The following is a 27010-nucleotide window of genomic DNA, read 5'->3' on the forward strand; positions in this document are numbered from 1 at the left end:
GGCATGCAAAGACCACACTTTTTATTATCATGATATTTATTATTTTATATATCGCAATGGCCATATTATGCTGTTGCGTATGCATAGGGTAACATAAGGTTACATGGAGATTTACACAGTGTCAGTCAACATAGTTCTGTTTAACAGCATAAAAGAGTGTCTTCATACATTTTTACCACATTATCACAGGCAAAACATATGCTTCCTGATGAAAGTGAGCTTGTGTTAGTGCTATGTCTGGTTCGGGTTAAGAGATAATTATAAGACCTTATAGTTCAGCCCAACTAGTTTATAGCCTGGAGGAAGCACAATCACTGCTGACTGTAGTTTCCTGTCCAATCTGCAGAACTCAAGTCTCAGGCAAGTATAGTGCGAGTAAAGAGAGAAGGAGAGACCCAGTGCACTGGACGGAGACTACCAATTTGAAGGGTGAGAATACGTTTGGAAAGTTGGTGTACTTTGAATAAGTTTGCAAAACAGACGCAAAAAGGAGGTGAGGAAACGTGCAGTGCAAACAAAAGACGGCTGAGCGTCAGCGAGCTGCCTGCAGAGACACACAAACTTCCCAACATCTGGTCTGCTGGAGGACGGGGCGAGCCGCAGAGAGAAAGTTTGGAGGCGGAGAGAAGACTATCCGTGCTGCAGAAAAATGCATTGAATCTGGAGTTTGGGACATCTACATGAGCCGAGGAGAAGTTTGGTGGTCGTGTAAAGTGACAAGAGAGGAGAGAAAGAGCCCGGCCGAGGTCCCGGAGGGCGAGAAGTCCACCTGGAGCGGTCAGAGAATGAATTAGCCAGAGGCTCGGCTGCTCCCAGTCCCAGCCAGAGACAAGGTAGGAACAGTTTTCTTCAGATGTTGGCGTAGAGTAGACAAAAGTGGGTTAATCTGCAATAAAGGCTGAATTCAGGCAGAGAAGGGATCAGTCTGGAGCTGAGCTCAGCCCCAGCATGCACGGACTCGTCTGGGGAAAGCAGGGCGCAGACCTGCAATAAAGGTAAACACAAACGCCCGATATTAACCCGCGCTAACACTCCATGTTACATTTCAGCCTAAAACCATCAGCCAGTTGTTGTTTTCAGAAACACTGTCACAAAGACAACATTTGTGGCAGTGTTTTTGACTGAGCGCTGAGATGCCCTCCCCCCCCACAAACTTCTCAAAACTCTTATCCTCACCGAAGAAACCTCGGACGGCAGTTAAAGGGTGAATTGTTAACGAGTGAGAGTTTGCAAACGTGATTTCAAGTAAACTCTCCTCGATAGTTTGGACACTTTACATTTTTCACTCAGCGGCGGCTTGTCAAAACTTTTAGGGTGGCAGGGAGCGAGCCGCGGGAGCGCGCAAACAGCTGTCCAGCTGAGCCGCTTTGGCACGGTGGGCGCGCGTGAAACACACATTGGCACGTGACCCGCTCAGTGAACGCTCACCAGCTGGTTTCTGATTGGACGATCCGGATTATTTGATGAATCACACCTGTGACCGGATTGACGCGGTCCGCCAAGGTTATATGTCGCTTAGCAACCGTCTGAAAAGAAATGTAGTGATTGTTGCCAGTTGAAGCTAAAGTAAGAAAGGTCTGTATGTTATTGCTTTTACTCGATATCATCATCCTCATTTTAGCTGATTAATGTTCAGGAGGCTTATTACTCTTGAATGTATTAGTAAATTGTGTCGGAATGAATTTGAGATTAGGATCCATCCATCCATCTTCTCCTGCTTTTCCATTTCCGGGTCACGGGGTTTTAGATTAGAATAAATGAATTAATTCCGAATTAGCTGTGTAAAACATTTTACACATATACAAAGCCTGTGAGTATTTTCCGTCTACGTGTTGCAGGAGTTGGAAATATCTATATATTGAATTAAATATTCAAATTTAAAGTTTCAGTTTTTAGCAACTTTGGTCTTATTTTTATGTTTGGATTTTTTTTAATTATCATATTAAATTTGTAAATATGTAATAATATGTTCATTCTTATCAGTAATAAGCATGGATATGTACTACTTTTTTTCTTACTGTGCCAGTTTTAACTTCATATTTTAGTGTTAATGGAATAATTTATCACAGGCTTGCTCTCATACAGCATCCAAGAAATGTTGGATTGTTAGATAGTAAAAAATGAATGTCAGTGTTGCTATTATTTTCACAACAAAAGTTAATTGAGTGTAAAAATGCTTAATTAAAAAAAAAAAAAAGAAGAATTAAAGAAAAAGAAGATGGTTAGGCATCTTCATCATTTCGTGTGAGCAAAAAGCCAGTCTGGCTCTTGTTTCAGTCATTTTTAAGTACCTGAAAGGGATTCATACTGCTTCAAGTTCCAGCTGAACTTGAAGTACGGCCTGTTGGTGTGTTGCACAATTTGAGAGATAATGATCAATCTGTCATGTGAACCATGCTATTGTCTTTTTTAGAAAACATTTGCCTCCTCTTGTCCAGGCTCACTCTTTGGCCCCTCCACCTCCTCTCACAAGAGCCAGGCCAACGTCCATGGATGAGGAGAGGAGTGACCCTGCTATCTCCCCAGAGGCACCTGTTGATGGGGCCCATAGTCTACAAACTCCACAACCAAGTTCAGATATAACCTCCTCCACAGAGATAGCGAACAAATGTCCAAACCAAAAGCCCTGCAAAAGCGAAGGTAAGAAACTGAAACCAGAAGCAGAAAATTCTGAAAACAGCTTTGTGGTGATGGGTCCAATGTGTCTTTAACTAACTCAAATTTATATGCACGAACATGAACATAAAAATGACAGAAGCAGTCTTCTAATTGTCCACTGTAGTTGTTTTGTGTGTATTCTTGTGTGTATGTGTGTAAGTGTGGTTGTCTCAAGTAAACAGATAGAGAGTAGTTCTCAGCACATTAAGGCATTTCTTGTGAAAAGAAAAAAAATTGTGGATTAGTGCTAAGAAGGAAGACCTCTGCGGGGTCTTTCATGCATGTGAACCTCATTATTGTAAGAAGTTGGCCAGTATGTGTGTGAAGTTTTATGCAAAGCTTGTCAAGCTCCAATACTGTTTATAGGAGACCTTCTTATTCACAAACAAGAATAGCCCTTTGTGAGAAGCGTGATTGATTTACTTTTCCAAGTGGAAAAATTTTGTGTTTAAGGACTGAGGATTAGTAATCACAAATCGGTGACTCAACGATGATGGTCAGCAAAATCCTACTAAATCCTGGGGAATTTGTGTGTTTTTAGTAGATGCCATGATGATTCATAGGGTCAACGACCTTCCCACTGAGAGGCGCAACAATTGTGTATTGAGGTGATCAGACACTGGTCTTTGTGGGGGGCACATCTCCTTGGTGGGGAGGTGAGGTGAGGACTGATTCAGCAATGTGGAACGCTTAAGGTTGAAATGGTCCCCTTGGGGATTTGGGAATGAACCTATGACCCTTCTTTTTTGTGTGATTGGTCACGGTAAAGGTTGACTGACACTGGGGTAGGAACAGGAGGCTATGGACTCAACTCAGGGCCAGCCAAAAGGCGTTCTTTCATCTTCAGTGAGAAGAACTGACTGTAGATCAGTGCAGGTCTTATGGGGTAATTAGGGTAGGTGTGGTTAACAGCTGGGGAAGTTTGCAGAGATTTAAGTGGTTTGTTGGCATGGATACCTGCCACAAAAATCTTTGATGGTTGATGTAGTTCTATTATTTCAGTTTACCTTTTTGAAAGTAAGGTCATAACTCATTCCTTTATGATTGCTGAGAATCCACACATGCACACCTCTCTCCTCTGCTACATCCTGGTTTACCATGATAAGTGTAAGTGTGGCGTATGTTTTAATGATAATACATCAGTGAAGTTATTAAGCAGTAGGTTTGTGTCTGAACATGTTCTTGTGGCTGTGCTGACTTTACCTGTGCTAACTCCTCAGGAAGCAAGTACAAAATATAACTGTGGCTTCTCCCACTAAAGTTAGACTGCTTGCCTGGCTGACTGGTCTAATTTGTATGTGTGTGTAGGTAGATGAGCCAGGGTGGGGAGGAGAAGATTGGTCAGGCTACCGTTCTGAGCAACAAGGCGCTGCTTTCAGCACTTTGCTTCACCCCTCACCCATCCCTCAGCCCGCAGAGAGCAGGAGTTTGGAACAACACAAAAAGCACATAGAGCTGCTCTCTAGACAAACTATAGCCTACGGGCAAATTATTACAACTTGATAACAGGTATTTAGAAGGTTCCCGATGAAATAGGCAGTCTCTTCCTGGTTTAACTCAAAGCTGTACAAGCCATGACAAATGTGCATTAGTGTCTCTTTGCTTGTTCCTGACCCTGATAATTGAATTGAATTGCCATTTCATTTCGCTTAATTCATTCTACCTAACAGTGAGTTAACCAAGCTCTTATTGTGAGTGGGGTTCTCCGTTTTAACGTAACCTACATGTAGCCATTGGCATATCTGTCCCATCAATCTTATTTTCAGTTAAAACTGAGTTGCCACACTGGTTAGAGAAGTTAACTTACTATTTTTATCAAGTATTTTAGTACTAGACAGTAGTTTTTCAGGTGATGTTTTCATGATATACCTGGGTAGCTAGCCATTTTTGACAGATGTTTAAAATCCTTTATTCTTAATCTTACTGTCTGAATTCTGACCAGTGGAGTGTTTCTTTAACCCAAATTAAAAAGATGTTGGTGTTTTTAAAGAGAAATGACACGTGGGTGGGGCAGGTGATTCAGAGGTCTTGAATCAGGTGTCAGACTCTACACTGAGATGACAACATTTCAGAGGAACTATGACCTGGATGACTCAGAACAGACACAGAACTGTTTTACAGTGAAAGCTATGATCCTCAAGTTTTGAAAATAAAGACAGCCCTAACATGAGATTTGCCTTGTCTGATCAGCTACAAAGCAATGTTTGAACAAAATATTAAGAAAATAAAAAAAATTTAAAGCAATTTATGCACTGCAGGCAGGCTTTTCAAAGAGTGTGAGTCATAGTAGGCTTTGACAGTACATGCCCACATAGTAATGTTTTTTGAAGCATATTTCACTAAAATGATATAAAATGCGTTGCAGTATGTCTTTGCGGTTTAAAATATATTTCCAATAGAGGGATATAAATTTTAATGCAGTTGAAAATAACTAGTCAAACATTTCGCCAACATGTATACTATGACATGTCTGGAAAACAGTTTGACTGTCAGTGTAATTTTGATGATGTACCATGTTTGGCCACTTGGTGAAATAGCCAACAAGTCTGCTATTACCTGACAGTTAATTCTTTTGTCGCAATGTTTAATACACTAGACACAATATAAAGAACATAACTGTAATTTAGTGTCATATACCTACTACAACACCAAAAACAGCATGGCTCTGTTCATTCTTTTCAGATTTAGTGAAAGAATGCCACAAAGGTATTGATTCAATTATGTGATCGTTTCTGAAGCCATAGTTTAATTACAACAATGCAGCCAGGTAGCAGCAGTATGGGAGCCAGCCAAAGTCCGGAGAGAAAGCTATAGCCCTGTTGTCACCCCAGAGAAGAATAGTACACTTTTCTGTTGTAAATGAATAGCACTCGCCTCAGTCATTACATGTGTGAGTGTTGCTCTCACTCAGGCATAAAGACGCAATGGGGCTCTCTGTTTATACAGGAGCCTCTTACCACTGCATGCCAGACTCTGTCATTCTCTTTCACCACTGGCAGTTTTTGCTTGCTATTCCCCCCCCCCCTCCTTCTGTCTTTTTTGCCCACTTCTCAGCTCTTGTCTGTTTGTCACTTTTACCCTCACTCTTTTTGGAAGAGCCAAACTATAGTTTGTTTTTTCAAAACTGCAAGGATGAAGGATGGTAAAGTTACAGTTGACCACTGCTGTTTTCACTAGCTTTAATAATATTGGCAGCAAATTTATGTAGCTCATTTAATGTTTAATTTAGCAAGTTGTCCAAAAATTTATTCAGTTCTTGGTTGTTGATTGGTTATTTTGAACTTTGCGTGCCAATTTTTTATGCTCACACAAATAGGCAGAGTTCAGCAAGACACACCCTTATAGGATTTTCCTGTTTGTAAACAAAGGATGGACAGTTTCTTCTTCCTGCTCAAGCAGTATAAGTATAGTGGTCAAGATAGTTGTTAAATAGTTGTTATCTCACATGGCTTTGTCCTAAATGTCTGTGACACACAGAACAAAGGCAGTAGTCTAGGTGACTACCCCAAATGACAAAACTATTAAGTAACGTTTAAGTAACCTTTTTGACTGTTTTCAAAATATTTATAGACATTTTGATAGAACTGTTGGTTTTTTTTTTTGGGGGAAGAAAATATATCTGAACATAGTTCACATTAATTATCTTACTGGTTTAGGTCAGCTCAACAACCAGAAATAAAGCAGTATCAGCTACGCTGGCTTTGCTTAACTGTGCCATACATGCAAACACAGCAAATATTAAGGGGGTTATATTCGCTTGTCCTTCAATCAGCTAACACCCAATAAACGGTCTAACACATAATCCAAACCTTATTTTCCAAAATGTCCCAAATATTTTCCCCAAACATAAAGTTTATTAATGAAGATGAACCCTGGAATTGTTTAAAAGAATAAATAATAAACTTTTTTCTATCTTGGATATTTTCCCAAATTGTAGTTGGGTATTCATCCTGTACTCTCCATTACATTTTTTCTCTATGTGTGGACAGCTCTCTCTCTCTCCAGAGTGTAGATGCAGTTATTTGCCTACTTGTCACTTTTTCGTCCCTGAGGCTTGTTGAGGCTTGCGTCGAATTTGGTTTCTCACAGAGATTGAAATAAACTAGGAGCAGTTTGAGGCATTTTTACAGCATATTTGAACTACTAAAATGAGGATTTTTTCCCCTCTCTACCTAGCTAACATTTGAGAAACTGTTGCTGCTGTTCTGTTATCTTTCTCTCTCTTACAGGCGCCCAGTATCCAGAACCAAAGTCATAAGCTGGTGACAGAATTTGTCAAAATATGATAGAACTAGCTATGACAAATTCAAAGTTTTTCTTATGGAAATAATGATTGTTGCTCGATTCATTGGGCTTATACATGAACATTACATCATATTCATATACATCATATTTTTTATAACCTAAATTCCATCCATCCATCCATCCATCTTCTACTGCTTTTTCCATTTCATTTCCATTTCCGGATGGCGGGGATGCTGGAGCCAATCCCAGCTAACGTTCCGGGCGAGGGGCTGGGTACACCCTGGGTACACCCACACCCTCACCAGTCCATCACAGGGCCAACACACAAATACACAAAGATACACAGAGACGAACAACCACTCACACTCAGACCTACGGACAATTTAGAGTCACCAGTTAACCTAGACACGCATGTCTTTGGACGGTGGGCGGAAAGCAGAGTACCCGGAAGAAACCCACGCAGGCACAGGGAGAACTCGACACAGAAAGGACCCAGACATGAACCAAACCTGCAACCTTCTTATTGTGGGGTAACAGCACTAACTACTACTACGCTGTGCTGCACACCTAAATTCCAGTTACAATATAATTCATAATATTTGTCACTGTAACTTAAGACATCAGGTTGGATGCATTGAATTTATTGAATCTGGTTTATCCTCTGCTGTTTATGACTGCTTGACTATTTCTCCTTATTTGCACGGTGTGTGTTGTGTATCTGGCAGTGTCCATGTTTAGGGAACCCAGACAATTCAGACTCTTTATAATACATGCAGCAGCATAGCACTCACTTAGCAAAGCAGCTGTATTTTCCCATGGACCAGAGGAATTTCAGAGACAAAGTAACACAATGAAATTCCCCTTAAGCCTATTCAACAGCAGACAGTTTTTGTCCTTAATGAGCTTACATTGCTTCATTCTCTCAGCAGCTATAATCTCTGATTTTGGACATATTCCAGTACTGCACTCTTACAGACAGTCTGTACAGTGTGTGTGTGTGTCCACCCCCAACCTTAGGCTAGATTGCAACTAAACAATTGCTTTTTCTATCTTTTGTGTGTGTGTGTGTGTGTGTGTGCGTGTGCTAGTGTAGCTGTTGATATTTGCTGTGCGATTCAGATAAAAAACACACCACTAATGTAGTTGTGTATTCCTTTCTTGTATTATCCTTCATCCTGATTCATCCCTAAGCAGTTATGTGCGTTTGCTATCACTTCCAGTCTTTACTGAGCTACTACAGCATCATCTCTGCTGACTCTGCTCTGCTGACCATTATTCTGCATGGCTGCGCTTTAGCTCTTCTCATTGTGTCTTCTTTCCAATCCTTTACACCCTTATCTATGTTTTTATAGATGAGTCAGCAGGGTGTGAATATATGTCCACCCATTTGTGTGTGTGTGTCTGACTAGATCTCTGTCAAAAAGGTCTGCAACTGAAAAAATAATTTATATGAATGATTAATCTTACAATCATGTCTCAAAAATACTGTACTACACAAAATTTCCCAATGCCTGAAGTCAGCCATCATTTTGGCTTATTTTCTCTTACAATCAGAATAGCATATTTGCAGGTTAGCATTCTTTTGATTGAATCAACAACTTTATTTTTTGATTAGGTTTGTGAGCAGTGGGTGAGGGCACGTCTGTACTGTACCTTTTAGCCAAATGGTTGTGCACACAGCTAAGAGACTTCCTTTCATACAGGCAATAACAAGATAACAAGCATTAACTTTCCTTCAGAAGATGCTTCTGAAGAGTTGGTGTGGTTTGAAGGTTAGCAACTAGACCCAGCTGAGCTCTGTGAACCAACACCCTCCTGTACCTAGAGAAACAGCAGGCTGCTCTGCCCCTCAGGTCATTCAGGATAAGTCACATGATTTACCTGCTCATATAAATGGGATGTTTGTGTGCATTTGGGCTTATTGGTGCTGTGTTTATACAAAGCATTTCCCTATGTGATCCATATGTTTTTGCTTTAATGGCCAACTGTTTGTTTATAAGGGGACTGAAACTCCCTGAGGGCCCATGACACATACAACCACAAACACACACGAATACTCACAAGCATTAACAAACAAACATACACACAAACTGATACACAGTCAAGCATGCACAAACCAATAGACATACTCACTCAAACGTGTAAACATGCAGCCAGATCTCCTGAGTGGCTCTTGATTGCTCTGGTCTGATTTAAATTAGAGGCTCATCTTTCTTAGATCTCAGAAATGGCTCTGAGGTCTAGCGGTTTGGTGGTTTGATGCTGATGCCAATACACAGTTGGTTGACAGCCTGTTTGGATGTCAGTAGAGGTTTCGGTGGGGATGTGTTTAGCTCCAACAATCGTGGTTTTGAACGTTTATATAGGGAAGGTTCTAGCTGAGTCACGGGACCTACTCACGTTTCACCCATGGTACTCTGCTGGCATTAGACGTCTGAAAAAGAAAACACAACAGAATACTGTATTGAAGTATTGAGGGGTTCAGCTGACAAAGTATTTGAACATATATCCAGTAGGAATGTGCAGATGTTGTACAGAAATTGAGACATTAGGTATTCTCAAAGTATTTATAACCTATTTGTAACATTTGTCCAATGTTATTGGACATGTTATGCTTTGACAGTTTAGATAAATCTGTAGATTTTAGCTGTAGATGTAATGTATTTTCCTTCAGTGATTGTTTTGAAGTCATGGGACTTTACTCTGAAGAAGTTCTGTCCTTTTAAGTTTGCTTAAACTGGGCTTTTGTGTGGCTTTGATAATGACGGAATTTCCCCCAAAAGCAGCTTCCAGAAAAGGAGAGCAAAACAACATGAGGACAGGCATAACCGATAAATACCACCTAAAACACTTTTTGCTTCAATTATATCAAATGATCTCAAAATCAAAAACCTGCCAGATGTCTAAAATAGTTAGTTGTATGTTGCCCGCCAGCACATGGTGGATTATTTCTTTTTTATGGTCCATTGTCAGTATAATGAAGGAATGTACATCAGCTGTTTAGAGTAATCAGGGATCATAAGTAAATAGTTGATATTGATGTGTTACTGTGTTAGTCATTCAATGGCTCATATATATATATATACACACACACACACACACACAAATAAATGCCTATAGTTTTCTTTGCTTGGGTTTGCATTGAATCCCTTCCCGAGTGTTGTCCAAAATAATAGTCTAATAAGAATGGATCGGTGAGTGCATAGTAATAGACAGGCATATATATTGCACGAAATACATCCCTTAATGCAGACACATATATCCAAACGAAACATTTGGCAGTGTTTAGGGCAACAGTTCTTACTAGTTCTTTTCATATCTGAAGCAGGCTGATTGAGACTGATGGATGCAACATGGGATTTAGAAATTACTTCCACATGCAAGTGTCGAAAGTGTGTGTGTGTGTCTTCGTATGTGGAGAGAGCTGGTATTAGATATAGCAGTGTAACATTGGACTATATGCAGCTTATGTTTGTGTTTATGTACAATGTGGGGATTGTGTACAACTGTCTATCATATGCACACACTCATGAAAATAGCCAAACAACAAACAACAAACAAATCCTCAGATATTGAAGACATTGCTCCTTTTCACTAAGGCTAAGCCACCTTACATAACTAAATAGTTTTGATATCCTTTGTTTCTAAAAATAAAGGCAGTGGTCTGTCTTTCAGGCAGGCTAAGGATGTCTATTTGTCCTGCTGAGCTATACAAAATATTGGTTTTGTGTCTTAATAACAATATGAATCACCAACATTTTTAACATATATCGCTGAATCAATTAGTAATGCTACAGATATTAATTAGTTTTCAGTAGTTCTTCAGCCCTATTAATTTTATTTTGGTCTCATGCTTCAAAAAGAACCCAATGTAAAATAATAATGAGTAATACATGATAAGGGCATTCAGAGTGCCAACAGTACCTTGATGCTTGCTATTAATTTCAATGGAATTTCATCAAATAGTATGTTATGATATCTTCTTCAGTATTGGAGATAAGTCCATTTATGAGCTCATATAGTCATTTATTTCTGTGTGAATGTACAATGTTATTATTTTAGAAAAATAAATAATACATGTTTTTTCACTGATGAATTTGACCATACATGATTATATGAAACAATAAAAACTGGTCCTCTCTTCATTATTACATCAAGTTAACTTTAAAGTCAAGTTGTATGAGAAATGTGTGTGATGCACATAAGAGCTCTGTTGTTTAAATTGATTTTGCATATGCATTTTGATTTAACATTATGTGAGATTAGCCAATGTATAGTTTACATTGATAGTACTAATGAGTTCATGTTGTGCTCATGAGTAAATGTAAGTGTTCCTCCAGCTGTTGTGACGATATCAGTATTTATCGATAAAGACTCAATAAGGGATTGAATTTGTATTAATACATCAGAATTGAATACCTAGTTCTTCTCTTGAAATATTTTATTTTTGTTTTTGCTGAAAGAATTAATGTATTGCATCTCTTGTCTATCTTTGGCCACAAAACTGCAGGTAAATCTACGATACAGAGTTACGTGAAAAATATAAACGATTTATGTTAAAGTGCAGAGTAAATGTGAACTGGAGACGTAAAGTATGAGAGGCAAGGGACAGGAAGGAGAGGACAGATAGAGAAGTGAGCAAGAGTGGATAGAGTAAATAAACATAGCCGGGAAGTGTTGAGTCCATGCACAGGACGTGGTTAGTTCTGTGTGTGCATGAGTGTGTCTGTGTGCATGTGTGTGTGTTTATCAAACCCAGCTGGCTCCCATTTGCCCAGGAATGAGTCTGCACCTCTCAGAGGCCCAGGCCTGCTTTGAAGGCCTCTGAATAGTGTGTCCGTATGTATGTATGTCTATGTTTGAATAACAACAGCTTCATTACAGCACTGTGTAGTACCAGTGAACACATAAAACAGCCAGATCTATTTACTGTATGCATATTATGTATATATATCTTTATGTGTTTGTTTAAATACATATATACTCACAAACACAGACACCCACGCACACACATACCATACACATACACGTAGACCCACAAAGATTTCAGGTTTCACAAGCATGCACATAGACCCCTAAACAGTCCCAAGGGGTTGGATTTAATTGCTTCCAGATGCAAGTTCAGGACAGAGCACACACCAACACATACAGATGCTCTGCTCAGATGAAGTTAGTACAACTATTCTGTTTTAATTAATTAAGTGCTGGTGGATGGGAAATGACATGGGAGTTGACAAGCTTATTCTGAGTTGGAAAATGGCTTGCTGCTGATAGCTGAAAATAAGTAAACTGAGAAGCTAAATATCCTTCCAAATAAACAACATAAATATTAAATGTTTTTCATGTGTTGTTGTTTTTTTTTTTACTCAACCTAACCTAACACTGTATTTGTATTTGTGTGTTTGTTTTGTAGATGTGGCCCACACCTATACTGAGCCCCTCATATTGAGGTTAAATGGCACCAAAGAAAGGTTGCTGGGTGATGATGGAGACAATTGTAACAATAGCGTCACACATTCGGAGCTTACAACACCCAGCAAGAGTATCACATGTGAGTAAATAGAAATAACACCCTCACACAGACATGCACACACACATAAATTGACAGTACACACATGCGAAGAAACGGGAGAGTTTTATTTCCATTACTGATCACCGGCCTGATGAGTCACATCGTCCTGACCTTTAACAAATATATTTGCACACTCTCAAGAAATTGGTTGGGTAGTCATTAACACAGACAAAAGTTCCAGACATAAGTGGGTCTATGCCGAAATTTTGTTTCACTTCTGTAATGCACCACAACTTGCCACATTTAACCCACAACATTCATGGTCTTGTGGGAAATAATATTTGTTCAAGGCTATTTCAAGCACAACTACTGTTTTGTTTTGTTTTTTAATTTACCATCCCAGTTCAAACTAAGTTGTCAACCAAGATGGTCCAGGGTGAGTACCAGGATAAGGACTATAATTTTATGTAACTGTCTGTGTGATTTCAGATTAGGTTTTCTTACTGTTGTAACAGTAAGAGTCCAGAATTGATTTCACTTCATTTAATGTCACTATTTATTGTGTCTGGGAAATTTATTGTTCTAGTTCTCATTGTTGTGACATCAAATAGCTATCTTTGACGGCAGAGAAAATTGTTGGAGATGAGATGAACATGTCTCAAACTCGGCTTTTCAAGCTGCTTCCAAAATCTGAAGTGATCCAACTGATAGACTTCCCAGTGAGCAGGGGTTAAAGTGGACTGGGGCTGTCCAGGGCTCAACCCTAACACATGATCATTACCTTGATCTCTTTTTCCCCTGATTTCCTTGCGGCCTGCCACTGCTAAATCCTTGCCGCCACTCCTTCAGATTTTTAGTTCTTTTTTGGAGGGGGGGTTAAATTTTCGCAAATACACCACAGCAGCATTTCTCCACCTTCACAGCACAGCCTGGTGATGAGCATAACGGTGGGGTCCTATTGGAGTTAATACGATGTTAATTACTTTTTTTTGCAGCCTTGAAAGTGACATCACGTCAGGCACCAGGCACCAGGAGTGTCGTCCGGGAAAATAGGGCAGTGACTTACCTGAGAAAAGGTTGTGAGCTTAAGATAACTCATCAGATTTTACAAATTAAATAGACATTCGCAAAGTATTGATGGCCAGCTAACGTTATGTAGCATACCAGTAGCTTAAGTTAATTGGGCCCGGTGCCAACTCAGTGACGCTAACGTGGGTCAAGTCATGCTGTCTTAATTGCGGACTGCATTGTCAGATGAGCTTGTTCAAATATTTCTGTAAGAAGAGAAAGACAACTGATGAAGATGACGCTATTCCAGTATCATTAGCCTTTTCCATTACTTAATTTTATTGCTTTATTTATTTATTTACTTTTTCCATTCAGCCTTTATCTGACATTGTATCTAGCTGATATGTATAGGTTGTAGTGGTTGTTAGAGGGAAAGCCATTTTCAACTGGCCAGCCAATAAATAGATTGTAAAGGTTCTCTGCAGTCAAATGCTGTTTGTGTATGCGGCCACAGCCTGCTGGAGACCCTGCCCCTGCTGTTGAAAACAATCCTAGAGGAAACACTGAGAATGTAAACTGGTCTCATATTCTGAGTAAATAATATTGCCATTTTAATGCAAGTTAGTGTGTGGCAGGTTGGCTTCAGTTTTTGTTAGCTAGGTTAGTTAGGTTATATTTGCTGTCAAACTCCAGTCAGAGTGGAGCTAAATTTAGCTGGAGAGCAACTCAAATTAGACCATTAGCACTTTGTTAGAGCATAGGGTTGTCTCAACATGTTATATTTTATTTACAGTGTGACAAATTAATCAGATATAATGTAGTCTATACACACGTCAACCCATGGCAACCCCCTGACCACAGTGCCCCCCCACCCCACCCCATACATTGCAAATCCCAATTTAACCACCACCATCAGGTATATCAACACCTTTCTACAGCAATTTTCTGGTGAGATGCGTGACAAAACCTGACATGTAGCCTTCCAGAGTTATATCACCAAGTGTCACCATCTATTTCCCTCGATCATATTGCTAGTCCAGTCCATATGTGTCAGCCAGAAACAGACTCTCTTTTACTCTCCTTGGCTTGCACTCACTCCAGCCCTCTGTATCAAAGCCAGAGGAAACACAAGTAGACTATGTCATTATCCCACCACGTATATTTTTCTTGCTTTCCCTCTGCTTTGAAATAAGTTGAATCTCAAGCTAATTCCTACACTACTATCATTTACTCACTTAGACGACCAGTCTTCACAAATCTGAGGCCCACGAAAACTTTGTGTTGTGAAAACATTTTAATTGTTCCTAAGTGGTCTTAAGCTGTCCTTCCTGTCATTCAATGAAAATGAGGTGTGTGTGAATGAGTGATAAACGAAAGCAGGAACTCAGGCGTGAGTAGAAGGCTGCGTAAGCTGACATGCAGTACAAATGTGTTTGAAAACAATAAGTGTTTTTCCTGGAATCCATGCCTTGCCACAGGTGACAAACATGCCTCATCATAATAGCTAGTTTGCAATAAGTGAAAAACCAGCAGTTCGGTCAGGAAATGGATAAGTAGGTGAATGTAGTGTGTTTTGAGCCGAGAAGGCATGTGAAAATGTCTGCTGTCTCCTTCTATGTTTGTGGCTCTACCTGTCCAGTCTCTTTACGTGTCTATTTCAGGCCCGGCCTGTGAGTCCAAGAGATTTGGTCTGATTTTCTTTCTGCCTATCTAGCTGTATCCTTTGCTGTGCTTAATTTTACATTCCAATAAAATCTGTGAAACCCATGAGCTCCATATGTTGTACATGGAGGGTTAAGCAACTACAGCAAGGTTGGACAAAATGTACCGTCCATCCACAGCAGTACTCACTGGCTCCTCCCTCCTTCATCCATAGCTTTTGCCCTCTGCAACTTACAAAATCACACATGTTCATGGGACTTGAACCACAAAATTAATGGTGTCAAGTTTTAAAATGTGTCACTTTTTCTCAGCATAATTACATGTCTACATCTTTGACCTATCTGTCTGTTGAGACGTGTATCTTGATCTTGTCAGTGTGAGGTTGTGTGAGTACTTTAAGACAGACTGCAAGAAGTTTGAATATGGCCTGTGTCATCTGCAACCAATCAATCAATCATCATGTTTCTCCAGCTTTGTAATGTGTGAAGACTCATTACAAAATAAGCAGTAACTCAAGGCTGTGGTGAGGTCATGACTGTGTGACATCTGCTAATGTGTGTGTGAAAGTGTTTGTGAGGGAGAGGGTGAGCACACAGAAGCAAACATAGAAAATTCCTCAGCCCATATGTCCTGTCTCATAGTGATGACATCAGAGTTACAGTATGTGTCTGGCTCTGTGCCAATGACAAGCTGGCTGCGAAAAATAAGCAGAAAGAGCTGTTAACATGTGTGAGTGTCTATTATAACCCACCTCAAATACACACATGCACAAAACACACAATCTGTAAGTGATGTCATGACCAGACTGTAGTCTTTGATGTCACAGTCACAACAGGACACACAACAGGACACATTTCATGAGATTGATTTCAGTGTGTGACCATCACCAGCCCTCTCTGGAAGCTAGTTTGTGGATTTTGATTGAGTGGAATGACCTTTGTGTGGCAGGGAGGGCAGTGCTACACCTCAGTGAATACAGGGGGGGACAAAGGACAGACAAGGTGGTGCTGGTAGGAACTGGTGGAGTGACGGATGCTGTGCTTTTCCTGTCACCTCACTCAGGATTATGAGAGTCCAGAGGGTTTCTGTGTAGCTCTCTGAAGAGATGGGAGTCCAGATAGGTGAAGGTGTCCCAACAGAGGAGCTGAGTCAAAGATAGGGTACATCGTGATGGAATGAAAGAGCAGCTCAGCCCATTTTAGGCAGGATTCATCAATTCTTCATGATATGACCCAACAGAGCTGGCAAGTGACACCACACATGAATATGGGCATTCCCTAAATATGAGCGAGACTATCACTAGGGCCCAGAGTCGGGTCAGGGGCCCCGGCTCCCCAGGCCCGCCACCCTGTGTGCGGGAGCACGTGAGGCACCAAACTCAGAGAGCCACTGCAGCCATGTGGCACACCGCAGCCCCCAGTTTTCCAGGTGGGTAACGGGGAGCACCACTAAGCCAAAGCAAGCGTGTGTCGGAGTAGGACAGGAGGGCCCCAACAGCCCCCCAGCCCAGCCCACCACCCAGCTATCCACACCTGCCACCGACATCTCACACCCCAAACCCCACTCCCCACCCACCGGACAAGCTGGTTCCCCACCGACCAAAGAGACCCATTCGGGAGCCCCGGCAGTGCCAGACGCTGGCGAAGCGCCCAAAAGGGGGGAGGGCCTGTAGGCATCAGGCGATCAGGAGAAAACAATGGCACATGTAATAAATTAGTGATCACGATAGCTTTTATGGTCTTTTCACTTAGTTTTATTTAATCAGTTAGACATATTTGTACTGAATGAGGTAAAAAAAATGAAATAGAAGACAGCCCATTTTTATGCATGTGTGAATTAGGGCATAAGTGTGAGCAAGGGGAATGCTGAGTGGAGCTGTTTGTTATTATCTTGTCATCAAAGGGGAGGAGTGTGCAATATATTGTTTGTGGGAATTCTAACAGGATTGTGACATTGCCTTTAATTAGACCAGTGACTATGCTGAGACTGTTTTCCATATCTGGACAATAATTCCTTCTATTCTTCTCACTCAGTCTTTCTTTCTTTCCCTCACTTTCTACATCCCCTTGTTCATTGTATTAAATACATAAACTTTACATCTGTCATTGTTTAGATAACAGTTCCACAGAGAAGAGTGTTGGCAAGCCAAGCTGAATCATGTCAAGGGTCAGGGATAGAAGGTGGTTTTTAAAGGTTGCGGTCTTTGCATGTTCACTGTCGCTTCCTCCTTTTTTCAGAATATAGGCCAATGCCTTCCCAGATATTTACAGTTACCTTTCATTTGACAGATGACATTCCCAAAAATTTGTCAATTTCTGCACAAAAGAAACACTGATTTTTTATTATTTTTTTCTCCAAATTGAGTTGTAGAAGTAGTGTTTCCAAACAAAAGATGAAACAAAATAAAGTGGAAGTTTTTCCAGAACACTGCGGTATTGGGCAAGATGCTGCTCTTTAATGTTAGCTATTATCATATTTCATGTTTTCATAGACAGAAAAAAAAGTCAAGCGCCCATTGACATGAACTCATGCTGGTTTAGATGCTCCGCAGCAAGTATGTGCAGGCATGAATACGTCAGTTCCTTCAAATCAACACTTTCAGTCAGTTTGATTGTATTGTGGCATTTGTATGTAAATACCTTTATTATAGGTGGTTGACTAAATTATGTAATTAATTTGAAAGACTATGGGAGCTTGTGATATTTATGTGAACGTTTCTACCAAGGGAGAAATAACATGAATGATGACAACGCAACATGATTCATTTTGTATGATATTATGATGATGAGAGACTAAATTTTGTGGTTTTTCTGCCCAACATTTCATTATGTGGGGGGTTTTTTGTTTTTGTTTTTTTTTTTTCCACCACATAAACAGACTAATTCTGTATCAGACTTGAATCTGCTTGATGTCAAGGCAGTATCTGACTCACACATGCATACAGCAGATCTGACTCGCTCTCTAGCTGCTATTTGAGTGTAGTTTTTGGTTTGAACTGTTTGGGTTAAAATATCCTTAACCGAGATTTGGACACTCCCCTCACTAGAAATGCAGCTCTCTGGGACAAAAACAAATCCAAGAACTGAACTTTATGACAGTAAAGTCAGACCGTCTTTATACAATATAGAATATATATAGAAGTGTAAGAAACTGAAGTCAATTCGACAACTTCTAAGTTAGAATGATGTATGAACAAATGGATTACCAGATGCATTAAAAATGATATATTATCACAGCAAAAGAAAATCAAACAGACTTTAGTAACTCTAATGCTGTTATAAGCATCTCTAATGGGTTAATACTTAATTTGAATAGTGGAATACCATAAGCTTATTTTTATGTGTTGTGGTAAAATGGCTAAGGCTGACTTGAAAGTAGAATAAACATTTATTTTTGGCCACAGATGAGTCATGCTTTGTCTGGCTTAAGCCTCATTTTGAGGCAGTGGTCTTCAAAGTGCTTTCACAAGACTTTTTCAGTGTAGTGAGTGGGTGCATCTAACCAAGCCTCATTAACAGTGCAGTGTTGGTCGGAGCACTGTATAGAAGCCAGATGTGGGAAATCTAACTGAAAACCAATTTTGATAACATTTCACAACACCAATTTATAATTCATAGTTTTACTCTTTTGCACTTAGGACTCTGGGACACAGTTTAAAACAACAATATGGAAGAAAAACAAAGAGGGGAGTCAGTGGGCAAGACCCTTCAGGGAGTTCTGGGCTAAATATAATTTGTTCAGAAAAGTTTAAGAAGATTTTAAAATGTTGCTCAAATATTGTGAAACTAAACCATTTAGGCCATTTGAGAGCAGTCCACATAATTTTTTAATTTTCATCATTCATTTACTAAATTAATATATTATTACTATTGTAGGATCATACAGTAAGCAGTCAAAATGTACAGATTGTATACAGAAATTATTTTCAGTATTCACAGCAGAGAATGCACAAGAGCATTTGTGCAAACATTTGTGTGTAGTAAGTAATAGGACAGATTTGGATGCATAGATCTGCCATCCATATTTTCTGATGTAAAATTTTACTCCCCTGTTTATAGTTCAGCCCTTTCAAGTCTTTAACCTACAAAGACAGACAAACTGTGTCAGAAGAGACGGTCGGATAGAGCAGCTGGAACAGAGACAGACGCAGTTCAGTCATTCTGGTGACTCATTCCAGCAGAGGATAAGTAGAGAGAGAGACAGATGAGCAGGACGTCTCTGGTCTGGGAGGGAGGTGTGTAAGTACAGGGTAGCTGAGAGACGCCAGCAGGGGAGGAGGTGAAGGGCATATGAATTGGGGGCATGGTGCTATATTCAACTGATATGATGGCTCACTCCTCCTCGTTTGCTGGCCAAACACATACATATATGCAAAATGTATTCAAAGTCGCCAGACCCCCTGTACTTCAGAGTGCTGTGTTAGTGCCATTAGTTTCCCAGTCTCATCATGTTAATCCCACAGTAATTTGGCTCTTTATTTGCTGTTATTTTTAACTGGCTCCCACTGCTGAATCATTGTGTTTATGAGTCACACCCATGCATCCTCCTGGTTCAAAAATGCACAAGCAGCAGCCCATTTTTTATTCTTTGTTCTCTCTTTCTCACTCCATTTTTCTCCCTTACTTTCTTGATCTCAGACAAAGGGACCTTGTTTTTTTTTGTGTGTGTGTGTGTCTGTGTGTGTTCACTTGTGTTCTTGCATGCATATATTTGTGCGTGAGAGGGCCTAACCTCAAACTCTGTTTGGAGACAGTCCTGACTCTCCGTCTCTCTGCCTGCCAGATCCGCTTATTTACTGTGTTCACTCACACACATACAGACGTGCGCATGCGCGCGCACACACACACACGCGCATTCTCACACACACACACACACACACACAGACCGCAAGAAGTATGATTTTCTCAACAGCTCTCAATCCCCTGTAGGATAATACAAAACTAAAGGGAATGGTGAAAAAATGTGCACAGCATCTCTCCCTTTCCTCTTATAGGGTTAGGGTACTTACTGCCACACATCCCTGCCAGCTCTTGGTGTTAAAATACAGCAATGTGCTAAAGGTGAAAATGAAGCAATCAGAAAGAGAGACAAAAAGGAAGAAAGGGAGGAGATGGTCTGAGGAAGAGGAAGACAGAGAGACAAAACATGAGAGGAGCAGGTATTGACTTTTGACATACTTTAGTGGAGAAAGTATGGCTTCTTACTAACCCTGCACACCACAGACACACACACACACACACACAAACATACACATACACATACACACACACTGGCCCTGCAGCCTGCCAAACATCTGGAGCAAAGTTAGAAAACGCTGAATGAAAGAATCTTTAATAACACTGGATTGGTTGTGCGACCACAGCCATCTGCCAATCAAAACAGGCCTGGTTGAGTTATCTGTCTCCGAACATTTATTGAACAGGCGCTTTTATAGCCAGTTGTTTCATACCTCAAGCACTAGACCACATTCTATTTACCTCGCAGTGCAACTATGTCTTTTTCTCTGAAGGGTGCAGAGTCTCTGCTTTAATTTTCTGCAGGTCTGTAAGTGCCACCACACCTTTCCAGACCATATGTTTTCAGGTCAAGAAAATATTTAGGGGCCTCAATAAGATGATATTAAATACTACCATAATATATAAAGACCAGGCTTCCATTTTATTCTTCTTTTCGGGGTATGTTTAGTTTGGCACCAAAGGTGTGCTTTTCTGTCTCCACCTCCATAGCAAAGTAGTTAGTACTCTGTACCGCTTGGAGGCAAATTATACCAAGAGCTAAGATTAACAAATGTGCATGTGCTCAAGTTTTTGTGTTTGTGGGTACTTTAATATTGTATATTGCATTAAAATTGCATTGTATGAGGAGACAACACACCTCTCTCCCTGCCTCCATCACTCTATTTGTCCTCTTTTTTTCCTGCAAGCTGTACTGTTAAGAGTCTAGACAAGTATGATCAGGGGTCAGCTCAGTAAATACATAGCTCTTCCCATGAGCTATTGCCTTTGAGGTGGGCTTTGTAAATGGAATCGATTTCCCAGGGGCTCCCTCTCCATGACGCTGCATTTGCAAGTATGCGCACACAGTGAGATGGGCCTCAGAGGTGCCTCACAGCTATAAGCTGATCAAATGCATTATGTATACAATATTGTGAGCCATCAATGGAGTCATTCAAATACCATCAATATATTACATAACTGTAATTCAAAAAAGAGTAAAGAGTGGTGTCAATCACTTTCAGTTACCTTTTTGTAATCCACTGGCTCTTACTGTCACCAGATTTAGGCTCCCTGCTTGGTAACCATCCAGGTCTTTTAACCCCAACCTTTAAACAAAGCCCTTTTTTATTTAAAATTAAGCTTGAGATCTTCTCAAACTTAATTTAATAGTAACAATAGACTTAATACAGCTGTAGTCACTACTTCCTTGGTTCAACTTTTGACAACAAAACATGTCTTTATGAGATATGTGTATTTGCTGCTTCTGGCTTCTAATGGTTGTATTGGCTTTCGGACTGTTTGTCTTAAAAAAGTATGAAATATACAATGACTGGGGTAGCGGTGGCTTCTTGGGTAGAGTGCGCACCCCAAGTAGGAATCTACAAAGCCCTTGTCGGGGACGAGGGTCGGGGACAGCCTGTTGTAAATTAATGTCGTTTCTTTCCCTCACCAGCTCAACCAGCTGCCAGATCCACACCCATCCAACACACCCAGCCATGTCGGACACAGCCCGGCAGCCAACGCAATGGACCCCGGCCGCACTCACACGCACACTCCTCTCATACGCACTGTTTGCATTACACACACACACATACATTCCAGTCTAATGGGGTCAAGAATGGAGGCCCTCATGAGCATCCCAAGCTGGGCTCCCTCCCAAGAGGTGGCTCGTCCACTTCCTCATCCTCTTCAGCAGGGACCAAACACACCAAGAAATTGCAGTCCAACCCCTCCATCACCTCCCAGAGCAGCAAGAGGAGCAAGAGCAGCTCCAAGAGCAACAGCTCCCATATTCCCACAGAGGCACAGGACGGTGAGAAACAGATACTGACAGTGGAGAAGGGGCAGGAGGGGAGGAGGGAAGGATAGGTAGCATAGTTGAACAACAAGTTTTTTTTTTCCCACTTAACTAATCAATGTTCAAAATTAGACGTACTTTCCCCTTGGCATTCCTTCAACCAAAATCCAAATAAAATGTTAAATGTCTTTTGACAACTCTAAATTTGTAATGTAAATTGCATTTATAAATATTTACCTACCTACAAATGCCTGAACTGAAAATTGATTCATCTCAAAGCTAAGAGAAAAAAAGTCAAGTTAGAAAATATTTATTTATTAACCTTGACATTCCTCCAATTGCTCTGATGAGCAGTCCTCTGTCACGGCATGAGTGGTAATGTCAACGTTTGTGCCATTAAAACTAAGAAGGCTACATTCCCTGAACTTGAATTGAATGGTATTTATAATTTTCAACTCAAGATTGCGGTCAGTTCAATAAACTTGAAATTACTGTTATGACGTCCATGTAGAACTGAACAAAGTGAGTAAGTTGAGCAAAGAGGATAACAGATAACAGCCTTATTACCAAGGGACAGTTGTGAAGACCAAGATTTTTTTTTTGCTTACTATAAAAAGCTAATGTCATGAGTCAATGCATTAATGCTATCAGTACATTGCCAATCCCTCATCTCCGGCCTGGAACTGTAGAAATATGTTCCCTTGTGTCGTTAATTATCGCATGATGTCCAATGAATCCTGACCTATCACACTGCCTACAAAGCCAAATGTCAGCTAGATTTTGTTCATTTGTCTGTGCTTTATTGGCATAATGTCTAAAGAAATGTCTCTCTCCTTTTCCCCGCAGACTGCTGTGTTCACTGTATTCTGGCCTGTCTCTTTTGTGAGTTCCTAACTCTGTGCAACATCGTGCTGGACTGTGCAACCTGTGGCTCCTGTGCAGGCGACGACTCGTGTTTCTGCTGCTGCTGTGTGTCGGAGGAGTGTGGTGACTGTGACCTGCCCTGTGACATGGATTGTGGCATCATTGACGCTTGCTGTGAGTCGGCAGACTGCCTGGAGATCTGCATGGAGTGCTGCAGCCTCTGCTTCTCCTCTTGAAGCCCCAGGCATCACCCCAGGGGCAAAGTAGGCGCCTGCTACACACTCCCACGAGGCCAAGGAACAACTTTGACCAGTGTCTTTTTAGAGCTGAGAAGCAATACATGCAGTATTTGTTGCCTGCACTCAGTGTTGGACACTATATTGGCTGGCCTAGTTGGCTCCACAATATGTCCAGTTTCTTACAGGGTTTGCCAAGTAAAAGATGTGTTGCTGAGAGCAGTCACTGATGAACTCCTCCTTACTTTATTGATTCATCGTTGGGAAAGTAACTTACCCTGCTTTGTTTTTGCTGTTGGTCTATTGCTACACAGCTGGGTGTATGATTTCCAGCTGTGGTTCATGAGAGTTTGCCAGGCTGTGCAGCATGTGGACCCTTACTGAACAAGCTATTATTACAATGGAGCCCCTTGTGCCGTCTGAATGACTGGAGTTCTCCAAGCATGAAAAATGACCTCCAAAGGCAAATGAGAAAATGGCTCAATTTAACCGGATTTTAGTGTTTCTGTAGATAAGAGCAGCAGCATAATGGGAAAATGGACGCTCAGATCTCAGTAGCAATGTAGTCTCTCCTCCTGTCCTTGGCAAGGTTAAAGTCTTTCAGTTTGATTGCTTACAGTGGCCTTTTCAATGCATACAGTCCAATGGTGGATATTGAATTCACTACTGTCTTCACCCTTGTTGCAATGTACAAAATAGAGGAAACAATGGTGGCTTGTGGCAATATTACTTTTTTCTCTCTCTCTCTCATTTTTTTGGTAAAATGCATTTCACTTCAAAGTGAAGTTATTTAGAGAAGAATGTTCAGCAGATCAAACATCAGCCAAAGATGGGTCCCTTGAATAAATAAGTACTGTAAATGATTGACATCACAGAGTGAGTGGTTGACAGCATCTGCAGTGGACATATTATCTACTCCAACATGTGAAAGGAGAGAGTTCTTAATCAGACCTCTCTCCTCACTTAATGTTTCACATCTTGTTTACTTTTACATTTTATTTGGGGGAGGGGGGGGGTTTGACTGTATTCAGTGAATTTCCCCTTATTTGATTGGCCAGAGCTGGTATAGGATTGGAAAGCATCATTTCCTTTTTAATACATTTCATTTTCCTTTGTCATTTTAGCTATGTGAACAAAAGGCCCTGGCTTAGCTTGAGGCCTGAATTTTCAAGTAGATTCTTCGTCTTATTTCAAAATCTCTATTAATCCTTGTTTTGTAGATTTTAGTTAAGATATTTGCATTTCTCCTCTAATGTGAAAATCACATTTCTGTGTTATCAGGTTTTGCCGGGTTCTCAGTAAAGCACACATTGCTCAACATCTAATTTAATTCCTTGGTTGAAAATCTCACAACATTATGCAAAGTTAAATCCATATGCTTGTAGTATGAATGGTACGCTTTTGATAACAGGCCCGCACTCTCATATGCTCAGACGCATTCCTTCTCCAACCCAATACCTCTTGAGATGTCACTTAGATCTGTTGTACATTTTAAAATGACTTGATAGAAATCTCTCCTCTCTGATCAAAAACTGTTTGTGCAATCTTTTTTTTTCCCTGGAAATACCACAGAGTTTTCCTCTTACTGGACCTTAGTTTCTAGACCTATAATTACTTGTACATATAAGGGTTTTTTCTGTGCTAATATGGCTGCGGTTGATTAAACCCTATTTTAAGGGCTGAAATCTAACACTGTTGATGAATATATACTATGGCTGTAAGCAGCCTGATAACACAGAAAACAGAATATGCAAGTTTTGGGAATTCAGCAAATAAGATAATATGACTCTTCATGTCTATTTATATCAGATTGGATATGTTTCATATTTTGGGACTCAACGGAGACAAGATCCTGGAAAGCCCTGGAAAACAATGCAAGTCTTTACAGTACATTGAGATTTATGAAGATAGAACTGGATTATATACTTAAAGAACTATTATTACTGTCACTTTGTTTGAGTTACTGGATATTTAAGTGCAAACCCTGATAATGATGATCATCTAAGGACATGGTTTCTGTCAGCAGACCAACCTTTTCAAAAACAGGAATGGGCATAAATTATGATTAATATCTGCCATGTGTGAATTTGAAACTAAAATAAATACAGCTTCTTTGTTATAAATAATAAAAACATTTTCAAACCACTGGATTAGATTTATACAGCTAGAGAGCCAACAGGTTCATATTTGCATAACAGGTATCCAATGTTGACAATGCAGCTACTGTTCCAGTGATAAAATAAATAGATCACCTCACTGACATGCAAATTACTTGGTTAAGCAAGCAGGATTATAAAAACACATTATCATATGTTTCCTGCAGGCTCATTTCACAGTTGAAAAACAAAGGCTTCACTGTTTTTAAATCCAACCAAGTTGACATGTTGTTTCCTATCACTTATGACTGTGCTGGACCACAACCTGTCTTCAGCTCAAGTTTCAAGATTTTCATTGCTATGTTGCAGCTTTTTGTTGGACTTGAACACAGAATTGATTTCATTCCTGCTGAAGATGGAAAAATTAAGTCAACAATAACCTGTAATACAAACCAAAGTTTTGCAATGCTCTTTTAACCAGTAGGTCATTTAGGAATGTCAGGCCCACCGGAGAGGTTGGCATTTTCCTAAAGTTACTTCACCAAGAGGTAAAATTCTTTTTTCACTTGAAGATGTAGTCCAAATATGCAGCAGAGTGGTAAGTCTGCCAGTACTAAAGCTAGTTTGTCCTATTCAACATAAATCATATGAAGAAACATTTTAATAAGGTCTGACTTGAAAAACAGTGAACACATCATTTAAATTTAATTTAATGGTATTGGAATAATTTTTTATGACTTAGTCATTAAATACTATTTTATGTCTATACTGAGAAGTGCTTCACAACTCGCAGAGGATAAAGGCAGTCTGGAAGCACAGAAAATACTGATTGGTTGGTCTGGAGACAGAGAACACTGTCTAGACATAGATGAAGACCAGTCTTGCACTTAATTGTTTTCTGGATTTTAGAAATGATTTGACAGTGTGGATTTGATGTAGGCCATCATCTCATTTCTATGTCCCATGTATTCAGTCAAGCTATCAGAGTCATACTGGAAGATAAGTAAAGTTTACGTTCCATGGTTTCTATAGTCAGTGTTATCAGTATTTCTGGTAGGATTACTTTGACCACAGAAATTTCTAAGCATAGACCTTTATAGATTTATTATGTTTTTATGAGATGGAAATTGGATATTGATTTAAAGGGCTAGCCACCTCTGCCTGTAGTCTGAGAGTTATCCTAGCCCAGCTGACATGTTACTAGACCGTAGTCCACTATAATGTCATTTTGTTTACACTACTCCCATTTAATGTCAGTTCGAATTGCAGTCCTGGAAGTCACATTAAAATCTCTTTGTTTAATTCTGAATAAAGAATGTGAACTCCAGACTACTTGTATCATTGTTTGTTTATTTTATTTGACATCATGGCATCCTTACAATTTGGTAGCAAAAATGTTAATTTTCTACTTTGCAGTCAAGCACATAAATGAAAGCAATATTTCTGGGCAGTCCTATGAAAGGACCTCAACAGAGTAAATGCATGAGGATAGTTTTAGGCATTGGCAGCAGGGACATACTCTTTCCATTGTCATGGTTCTGCTGAACTGTCTTTACCAATGTTTGAATTCATCTCAAACCATCTTGTAACTTAACTTCCCTCTGCGTTGCTAAGATCTAAGCAGCAAGTATGGGCTGCCAGGTTTGCATATAAAAAAAAAAAGGCATTATTACTAGCTGCAGCCCAGCAGGAGTACTCATGTTGGCGGTGAGTGG

General features: G+C 40.1%; 1 protein-coding gene across 2 annotated transcripts; it reads left to right on the forward strand.

Moving 5' to 3' along the window:
• Positions 1–375: 375 nt before the first annotated feature.
• mdfi (MyoD family inhibitor) lies at positions 376–26615 on the forward strand. Of its 2 annotated transcripts, XM_029502206.1 has the most exons (5): positions 376–833; positions 2439–2640; positions 12317–12454; positions 21755–22114; positions 22946–26615. In XM_029502206.1, the coding sequence occupies exons 2-5, from the start codon at positions 2490–2492 to the stop codon at positions 23197–23199; spliced, it is 903 nt and encodes a 300-aa protein (XP_029358066.1). In that variant the 5' UTR covers positions 376–833; positions 2439–2489; the 3' UTR covers positions 23200–26615. The 2 variants fall into 2 exon arrangements, with proteins under 2 accessions (XP_029358066.1, XP_029358067.1); XM_029502207.1 differs by lacking the exon at positions 12317–12454.
• Positions 26616–27010: the final 395 nt, after the last annotated feature.

Source organism: Echeneis naucrates, chromosome 5 (assembly GCF_900963305.1).
Source record: "Echeneis naucrates chromosome 5, fEcheNa1.1, whole genome shotgun sequence".
NCBI lineage: Eukaryota > Metazoa > Chordata > Actinopteri > Carangiformes > Echeneidae > Echeneis > Echeneis naucrates.

Bases quoted from the DNA above. Each gene is read 5' to 3' on its own strand.
- mdfi (XM_029502206.1), top strand. From the start codon at position 2,490: ATGGATGAGGAGAGGAGTGACCCTGCTATCTCCCCAGAGGCACCTGTT. The intron at 12,455-21,754 runs GTGAGTAAATAG...TTCCCTCACCAG, and splicing joins ACCCAGCAAGAGTATCACAT to CTCAACCAGCTGCCAGATCC. The intron at 22,115-22,945 runs GTGAGAAACAGA...TTTTCCCCGCAG, and splicing joins TCCCACAGAGGCACAGGACG to ACTGCTGTGTTCACTGTATT.